Here is a 10,147-nt window from a genome sequence, read left to right as displayed (position 1 = left end):
TTGACGAGAAAAAGAAGCTGAAACTATACGAATCTGGTCTAACTTCCAATACATACTAAATATAATTTAACAAATATTTAGGAGATTTCAGTACCATTACCATCTCGATATTTGGATTGTTATAGATAAAGGTGACTACAGACAGTGAGAGGCTGTGGTTTAACTCTGTGGATCGTTGTAGTAGACCATGCAATAACTACTATGGCATCTATACTATAGCCATTCTTCCTACCGCTAGTGCTAGGACTCGAAGAGATCATTGAAGCAAAATGTCTATTCACTCTATCTCGTAGAGCATGTGTTTGCTAACTGGGTGTAGGAGGCACACCTTAGGCCTCATATAGTCGTTAAATACATACTTCTGTGGACTATTATCCAAGCCATATTAGCTCCAAAGTACTCTGACACCTACACATCAAAACAGCAAAGTTATGATTCATCAGCCCTCTTTACATTACTTTCATGGGAAATCAGTTTTACAAATAGACATACCTAAATAGACAGCTACGGGCTTGAGCTCTCGTCGTCTGAACTAGAATAGTGCATCTGTCGCTCCTGGATTGCAGGAAATAGTTGTTTACGTATGTCTTGCAAAGACTCAGGACAGGATTCTTGGGAAGGAGATGTTAATGTCCCTTTTTTAGGAATCTTAACTGGTAACTTCGTTGAGTTTCTCACCACTGTACATGCCTTGTCCAACATAATCAAGAAATCACTAACGACTGAAAAGAGACGCAAGCCTTCATCCTTCCCTGAATTTCCATGGAAGTAATCTCCTGTGCTCTTAACCAAAGACATTATCTTTTTCTCTTCTTCTAGTATGCAAGTAATGTCCTGTTCCGCATGTTGGATAAAATTTGTGAGTGTATCACGGAACTTACTTTCATCCTCCAAACTTCTCATATCAGTGTCCAGAAACTCTTTAGTTTTCATGAGTGAGTGATTAAGCTTCATGACAGCTGCACTTAAGTTCTCGCCGTCAATAAGTGAAGCTTTTCTTACATTCTCAAGCTCGTTGCTTAAACCAGAAACCATCTGAAGACCAAGGTTACGATGATAATCTGCCGACTCCTGAGCAGGATCTTCTACAAGATCTTCTGTCTGTACACTGGTAGTGCTTTGGTTCTCTCTTAATTTACGTGCTGCTCTTAATCCTTCAGATCGAATAATTTCCTGAACTACAAAGTTCAAGAGTGTTGTCTTGCCATCGGTTCCTTTCACATCTGAAAGTTTCAACAGCGTGTCAAGCTTGAATGCCTGCGCACCACCACGGAAGGTGCCATCGTTCATGCGGTTTCCAGTTTTTAGAACTGCTTCAAGAAGTTTCAGGAAGAGCCTGCTGTTTCTAAGTTCCTTAGATGCGACCTGCAAGTCACAATAATGAGTAAAAAGCTCAACTATATAATCACGAAAGGCAGCGAATTACTAAAATTCCCAAGGTTGGCTATAATTCCCTTGGCATCACTAGACAATAGACATCTTCATACCGCTATTTTAGGGTGGAAAGATTTTAAATAATAGTTTGGTACTATCAAAAATTCAAAATCAGGTGATACTGTTAGTCCAACTGTTTAACATTCAGCTTTAGTATTTCACGCAAAAGTCAAATGACCCCCTTCAATTGAAAAACTCTGTATTTTGATATAAAAGGTGAGAAACCAAGAATCTAAGAACAAAAATCGGGTGAGTCCAACTAACTGCTATATTTCTGTTGATTATAAATTACACGAAGAAAAGTCTAATGTCTACATACTTTTTGCCACTAATAATCTAAAAGAGCAGTTGATTACCTTTATTATTTGTTTTCTTATTGTTCTCAATTTTTAACAAAAGGGATGATACTCCAGAGATGAAATCTCAGTCACATGATGTACACATATATGTTACTCCCTCTGTCCGATTTTATGTGGCACACTTTACTTTTTTGTTTGTTCCATAAGAATAATATCTTTCTATAGTTAGAATTAATATAATCTATAAACTTCTCATTTTACCCTTTAGTAAAATAGTTTCTAGACATATAAACGTCTGACTTGTTTTAGATCATAAATTTTAAAGTCTTCCTTTCTTAAACTCTCCGCCCAGATAAATACCGTTATTTGCTTTCTTTGCTTATCTGAGTTCATGAGGATGGTATGTCTATTGTTGGAAAACCACCAAACACAGAATTGACAAATAAAAACCGAGGCCGAAGCAGAATAACAAAAAAAATTTACCCTAAACTGCAACCATCAAATTATAAGAAACTCTACACTATACCTCTAAGGTTGCGAAGGACTCTTTAATGGAAGAAACTTCTTCGTGAAGAGAACACATGAGCAGCAATGCTTCCATCCGTTTGAAGGCAAATGGAATTGCAACCATGGACTTAAGAAAACGTTCAGCAGGACCGAGCTGAGAAATGTCTCCAGCAAATAATCTGAGTTTTAGTTCTTCGTCGTTTGTTGGTGCCATCTTCAAGAGAGTTCTTATGAGTTCAGGAGGCAGCTCATTACCTGATAAGAGACTTAAGTAATTAGATAGACGTCAAATTTTTCACGACTTAATATTACTAGCTGCTAAGATCAATTGTGTGGCAAGGTACATGACAATAAGGGAATTTTTATCATTGTGAAACTTCAATGTTTTCCTTCGGATTGTTTGCATCTTTTAAAAGTCAGCGAATCAAATAAGTATCATACCAAATGTAAATGACTGAAGTAATACCATGGTTTTCCAATAAATTTCATGCTCTACAAACTTTGCTACATTTTAGTTTGCAAGCTGAAGTAGGAGTCTAGGACATGCTTTTCAATGTATTCAGTTGTAACAAAATAAGCATATGCTATCATTCAAAAATTACATTTTCTTCTAACTGGTCTTCTCATCCCTTTAAGCTTTTGCAATTGGTATCTAGGTGATCGTTGACATGTTGCTACACAGACAATGAAAATTTTAGATGGGACTTTTTCTTTCCCTTAAACACAAGAACAAATACAGCATGTGCAGATGTCAAGATGCCAATTTAATTCAAAAGCATGTTCACTTTTCCAGAAGAATGTCATGATAAATGAACATGTAGCAAATTTACTTTAAAATATAAAAGGTTGATACAGAGGGGTGTTTCAATGTTATATGGAAGTATATGTTGGGTTGGTAAGGTCCAAAATATCCACAATCTGAGCATTGTAGAAATGCAATTGTACAAAATTTGTAAAGATCAAAATAAACAGATCTGACAGAGAGTGCAAGTATCACATGCAGAGGATAAAATTAGACAAGGTCGACTGAGATGGTTTAGCATGTCCTACATAGACTCCCAAATGAACCATTCACAGGTGAAAAAATATGATAAATTCAGGCTCCAAAAGAGAACAAGGTAAGCCTAAAACCATATGTAGGAAAGTTAGCCCTACATTTCTCGAAATCAATGAGGACATAGCTAAGAATAGAACAAAATGAAGAAAATGATTTATATAGGTACCAACTAGTCAAGATTATGCTAACTTATTGATGTTATACTACTCAGGTTAGGTGTTTGCCAAGAGCCTATTAGTTTTGTTAGAGACATATATATCAACGTAGGGATCAATGTGAGATGGGCAGTCTTCTTGTATTAGATAATCCAAAAACTGTCCTTTTTAGATAAAATATTTAGTACTGGAATGAAATGGACCAAATCAAATGGAATTTCTAAAAGGATTCATACAGCCAACATAGGGGTGAAAGAGAGATTTACCCTCCTCGAGAGCATCATAAACTTCTTCTGTTGTCACATTTAAGGCTTTGAGAAGAATTGCTAGATTTTGTGATTTCTTAGGATCAATAATCTGAATATACTGTGAGGTTTGATCAAAGGATGAGGAAGGTTTTCTTCGATCATCTTTCCCTTGGTCTCCGGGTATATATCCAAATAAAGAATCCATCATCTCCTCATTAAACCTGTGATAAAATTCAGCAATCAGAATGGTAAAAGCAGAAACAGTTAAACTCTCGCAAGAGCAAAGTAAATAGCAAAACCAGTGCAAAGCTTACTGGAACGAGCCGGCTTTTATTTCATGCCAAACCATGGAGTGATCAGGGTTAGCAAGAACCTTGTCCCAAAAGAATGGTTTTAATTTTGTTTTTGGAGCATCAGATTCACCCAATGAGCCACTGCCCCTGGCCTCAGAAGAACGTCCTCTCTGATGTGCTCCAAGAGGTAAAGGCTTTGGCATATTGCCAGGGTTTGGTGGATTAGGAGGGCGAGCTTTTGGAGGTGGAGGAGGGCTCGGAGCAGGTGGTTTAGGAGGAGGAGGTGGTGGAGGACCAGGAGGCGGAGGTGGAGGTGGAGGTGCAGATTTTCCTGGAGGAAGCGGTAATGGTGCATGAGCAGTTGCATTCATCTCAGATTTTGACAGTTCCACGTCTGCTTCGGAAGAATTATGAGGATCAGCGTCATTTACAGCAGATGCACTCACGAAATTTAGAGAAGCACCTGATAACACAGATCATACAAATTACTGAAATGTAATGAAAAGAATGACACAATGAGATTAATTAACTATCATGATAAATAGCAGCAAATACACACCTGCAGTCGAATTCAAAGGCGGTTTCCCATCCCTTTGCCCATATGGAGCTACTTCTTTCTTCTTATTTTTAACACACAATATCAACAGAGCTAAAAAGGCAATTCCTGCAACAGAACATCCAGCCACTGCAGCAATTAAATAATTTCGATGCTGCTGATTATCTCGCTGAGAATTAGGACCATTTTGCGGTTTATCTGGAGGATTAACAGGTAAAGGTGATGAAGAATTGGTGTGAGTTTGATGTTTTGGAGGCTTTGCAGGAGGTTTTAGAACTGGAGAAGGAGGCTGCAAAGTTGGAGGAGAGCTAGCGGGCACTTCAATAGAAGGAACTGGAACATAAACCGGTGATACAGTTGCAGGACCTGGAGTCGGAGCAAGCATTTGAAATGCTGCAGGACCTGGAGAGGGAGCCGGAGACAGAACAGTTGCAGGGCCCGGAGATGGAGTGGGAGACGGAACAGTTGCAGGGCCTGGAGATGGAGCTAGGGCTGGAACTGGAGCATGTCTTTTTGGCAAAAATGATTTCTTTCTTTTTTTTAGAACTTTTTTTTTTGGCAAAAATGGATTCTTTCTTTTTCTTAGGTACCTCCTGGGAACACTTGACAATTGTGAAAAAAGCTCTTCGTACTTGCTAAACCAAGTACTGAATGCATCGTCACTATCAGAAATATGAACTGGAACATTTTTCCTTCTTAAGCACTGCAACAAAATCTGCTTCTCCCGGGGAGGCAAATCTTCAATAGCCTTTTGTAAGGTTCTTTTTCTCAACAAAGCTATATCCTGTTTTAAGTAACTATAACTTCCTGTTGCTGTCTGTAGAATATAATATTCCAGAAACTTTGCAGCTTCGGTACCCTCTTCTAACTCTTCCCTGCAATGAATCCATACTTGCTCGGCCTGCATACAGAAGATCATCAAGTTATAGTATTCTGACAAGGCAAGAATTAAGTTAGAGAAATGAATTCTAAAAACGAATATAAACTTGTTTTATGCTTCTCGACTCCAGTTTTTCTTGCACAATGATCTTCAAAATGCCCGTGCGAGGAAAACACCTTTGATGCAATACAAAAGATTACTGATTTCAGGAAAACACCAGTATTTAAGTTCCAAGGGTGATTATAAGAGATTCTTCCTCATTGTCTTTCTTGTAAATACCGATTTAATTCTTGTTTCCTATGAACCTCCAAATTTCAGCCATTTTTACAACTAGCAGGCAACAGCTAAGTCTCTGAACTTTTGGAAATAAAAAACCTTAAAAACTTTAGCATAGACTCCTAAGCCCATATTTGTTAAATCCCACTCTTATTTGAAAACACAAATTCATTAACATAATCCAAAAGTAACCTCTTACGAAAGTTGTTTAAGACTGTGACCATCTTATCTAAAACCTTAGCCGCTAGAAAGAGAACACAGTTTTATTATTTAATTGTATTTTCAACATGCCCCTTCTACGTGCAAGCCTGATACTTTTTCATGGTTCAAACACATGAAAATTCTTTTCGATAATGGGTTGCAGTGACATTTGATTAGTAGGACATCTGCCTACTCTGACCATATCAAAGTGTGTGACCATCTAATCTAAAAACTTAAGCTTTTAGAGATAACTACTTCAAATTTCAACGAAATTGCTAATACTCATCAGAAAATAGTACTAATTAGCTATCAGCAGACAAATGCATAGGACATATACATTAAGCAACTCATATCTAAACACATTTTATAAATGCACATTACATTCATCTCCATATGAATATAAGTGAAACAAAATCCATACCGTATCTTCGTCTATCACAGGACCACGCCAAACACCAGCTAACTCTAAATTGCTTCCTGGAAACTTCCTTTTCCCTTCTGAATCTCTTGCTGCCCAAACACAAATCAAAGCAACAAAACCAAACACATAGGCTACCCTTCCCATTATAATACTAATCATCCCATATTCTGCCCTTCTTTTAATTGCATTTGGCATGTATCAACAACCCCCCCTTTTTTTTTCTTTCAACAAACACCAAATGCAATTAAAGAAACAACCATAAAACCTTATCCAATTCAAATGCTAACAGAGAGAATTTAAATATATATATACAAATGCATATTACAATACAAATGTATATATATGAATCAGATGGATTGAAGCCCCTATAAACACTAAAAAGATTCAATTTTTACACCTAAAATGTATATGTATGCATATAAAAATTGAATCTTTAGTTGTTAAAATGCAAAAGTTTGGTTTCTTTTGTAACAAATAGTGAGAGAGAAAAAAAAGAGAATGATTTAACAAAGGTTCAAGAAAATGATGAATTCTATATATGATCAAGAATTCTATTTTAAGGGGTTCCCTCAAGTTTTATTTAGAAAAGCTCTCAGATTTTCTACTATTTTGGGTCAAATTCTAAGTTGGGATTTTTGTTTGTTGGAAAATTTCATTTTTTTTCGGAGGCAATTTTTTATAGGAAAAACGTGCAGAGAACAAAGTTGAGATGAGAGGGGGAGGGCAAGGCACCTGATTTGGAATTTGGTCTTTTTAAAAATTTTATCTTTATCTTAAAGAAGGGTTTTTATTTTCCTTTTATCTGTATTTCTGTTTGGTCTTAAATTTTTTATTTTACTTAAATTGTTTTGAAAAAAAAATTGTGAGTAGAAATTTCGAAACTAGTTCACTGAAAATATTTCATGATCAAATTCTGTTAAAAATTAAAGTTGATCTTTTGGAAGTACAAATAATTATTTTAGATATTTAGAAGAATTTTATAGAGTAAATATCTCTGGTATTTTGTCACAATCCAAAAATTATGAGTTGTGATGGCCCCTATGTTTTCAATCGATAGGTAAGTCAACCCAATAAATTTCACCATTTCAACTTAAGCGTGAAAAGATAATATCAACTAATATCTAACATACTAAGTATTCAAAATAAATGCGAAAAATAGAAATACCACCCCCAAGATGTAGTGTCATAAGTACAAGAGTTTCTACATTAGGATACAAGTCCAAACTAATATGAAAATATAAACATAATAAGTATCCTATCAGAATACCAAAATAACCTAATAAATGGAGGTAGATTGAAGGCGTGGGCCGCAGAATATCTCAAGCAATGCACCACAACTCCAAGATAATCCAAACTCATATTCAAGCTCCAAGAACGTGCCCGAATTTGAAATCCAATCTGCACCACACAAGAATGCAGCAAGTGTAGTATGAGTACGAAACCACGTGTACCCAGTATATCTCATTGACCGGCAACGAAGAAGTAGTGATAGAAGTTTATATAAGAAAAATCAATTCTTTAATTATACATGTTTATATTACACTTACCAGTCAAGTTTCATCAAATAGATGTAATCAACCCTCAATTAACATCCAACCACCAAATAAAACACGTAATCATAAAAAAATGAAGGATGTCATGAGATGCAATGCAGTATGACACCATGAAATGATATGCCTCAGAATACCCAACACTCTCTCAATCGTATATACCTGATACTCCTCGGAAATACATCGAGAATTCATGACCCATGGGGAATTTGCGAGGTCCATATACCGACACGAACGATCTCCACGTGTCTGTGCGGACGATCTCAACACACTATCATAAAATCAAATAATCCCCAACACGGACGATCTCCACGTGCCCAACTTATAATCATAACCAATCACTCGCACGACGATCTCCACGTGCCCGAATTATAATCATAACTCGATCTTGACACGGACAATCTCAATGTGTTAGACCTTTACACATGCTAAATCTCATGTCAATGCATGTGCACAATATGATATCAATCAAAGGGGATGATACAACATTTCAATAAATCAAATGCCGCTATGACATATAATCACTCAATCATCATAATAATACGGGTTCAATAAAAGACTCGGTCACACACAAGAGATCAAGTCATTAAATACTTCAGCTAATGTCCATATGCTTTGGTATATTGTTTAATACCCCAATCGATTATTGGTTAATAATGAAAAAGTTAAAACCTTGTTCTTCAACCTCAAGGAAGACACTGACACTTAAAGTTTAATTTATGTAATATGTATAATGGGTGAAAAACCCCCACTAACTCATCGCAATATATATATGGTCCAAGTGGTAACTATTAGTTAAGGATGTGACCCACTAACTATTCAACTATAATACTCATTTAACAAAAATTCATCAACTAGATACTTGTAGTTATCAAATAGTTTAAAATACCCCTTTAATTATTTTTTTTGAAAGAGTCAAAATAGTTCTAATTTCTCAAAATGACCTAGCGGGTCGTTACATATTTCTACTTTAAAAAAATCTAAATGTTCTTGATAATTAGGTATTCATAGTAAAATATAGAAATATTCAGATTCATGTTACATAGTTAGAATATAATGATATCTAGATAATTCTTATCGTATATCTAATATCTAGAGCATCTAGATTTTTCTTAAATAGAAATATCAAAATATTTACTCTACAAAATTCGAGAAAATTCTTTTAAATATCTAAGATATTTTTTGTACCTTTCAAAAAAAAAGAAAAAAAAAGCAAAAAAAAAAGAAAAGAAAAAACAATATCTAGAATAATTTCTAGAAGCATCCTTATATAAATAGAAATAGGGGTATATTAGACATTTGTAAATCCTCCCAAATCAAATAGTCTTCTTCTATAATGAAGTTCCTTTATCCAAAATATTTTTTTTCTCTTCTAGCTTCCTCTTCTTTAATTAAATCTTCTGATCTTAGTTAACAATCTTGAGCTAGCATAATTGAATCTTCCTATCTTAGTAACAATCTTAGGCTAGCAGAAAGTTCCTCGATTATACTTTTCTTATGCTATTCTCTACAAACTCAACACAATCCTAACAAAGAAGGAAATGTAGCGATAAACATCGTCTACAAGATACTAAATAAATTCTCCCTATGGCTGGTTCGGTGTAAGCCTGGGAAATACTGATATCGAGTCATACAATAATAATCGCCTCAGAGTTTTGATTTAAATGTAATAAGTTCTTACCAACAATTTCAAATATATTCAATAAAGTAATTAATTTACAATAAATATAGTCATATATTGTTTGCATAAAAAAAAGCCAAAAGTCAAAAATAAATAATCTTATATATTATGATACATTAAAGAAACTTAATATAGTTTACCTATAAAAAAATTATACACGGACTATACATTACGTACACTATTTGAGACTTATCTAAACTTAATAGTGATAATATTTCTTCTCCTAATATTTAGTTCTCTTTACTTAAGTTATAATAAAGAAAAAATAAAGATGTTGTAACAACAACTTTGAACTAATTAGCTGTTCCTTGTGGGATGAAATGACCATAAATTTGGTGAACCAATGGATGGTCAAAGATTTATGTAATTAAATCATATTTTACTTATTTTCTGTAATTAGATTAAAATTCTGTAAATCACGAAATCAAGTCGATCTAATTTTGCAAGACATAAGTATACAAATTATCGTATTAATTTGAAGATATGATTTATTTATTTAGTACGAGATCCAATCTACCTGACATAAAAAATAAGTTTATTATTATTACCATGTACATTGTTTTCTTTGTAGTATATTTAACTTTTTAAG

The 10,147-nt window shown here is 34.7% G+C and overlaps 1 protein-coding gene across 1 annotated transcript; it reads right to left on the bottom strand.

Moving 5' to 3' along the window:
- Nucleotides 1–6,694, bottom strand: formin-I2I (formin I2I). Its single transcript, NM_001302903.2, has 7 exons — nt 6,328–6,694; nt 4,553–5,450; nt 4,015–4,456; nt 3,719–3,921; nt 2,260–2,495; nt 493–1,365; nt 1–408 (listed from the first exon to the last, which is right to left on the bottom strand). Exons 1-6 carry the CDS (start codon nt 6,520–6,522, stop codon nt 505–507), a joined length of 2,835 nt encoding a protein of 944 aa, NP_001289832.2. The 5' UTR covers nt 6,523–6,694; the 3' UTR covers nt 1–408; nt 493–504.
- Between the last annotated feature and the right edge of the window lie 3,453 nt (nt 6,695–10,147).

Source organism: Solanum lycopersicum, chromosome 7, assembly GCF_036512215.1.
Source record: "Solanum lycopersicum chromosome 7, SLM_r2.1".
In the NCBI taxonomy this organism is placed as follows: Eukaryota; Viridiplantae; Streptophyta; class Magnoliopsida; order Solanales; family Solanaceae; genus Solanum; species Solanum lycopersicum.
This window is presented reverse-complemented; position numbering and strand designations above follow the sequence as displayed.

Bases quoted from the DNA above. Each gene is read 5' to 3' on its own strand.
- formin-I2I (NM_001302903.2), bottom strand. From the start codon at position 6,522: ATGCCAAATGCAATTAAAAGAAGGGCAGAATATGGGATGATTAGTATT. The intron at 5,451-6,327 runs GTATGGATTTTG...TTCTGTATGCAG, and splicing joins CTGTGATAGACGAAGATACG to GCCGAGCAAGTATGGATTCA. The intron at 2,496-3,718 runs GTAAATCTCTCT...GTCTCTTATCAG, and splicing joins TTATGATGCTCTCGAGGAGG to GTAATGAGCTGCCTCCTGAA.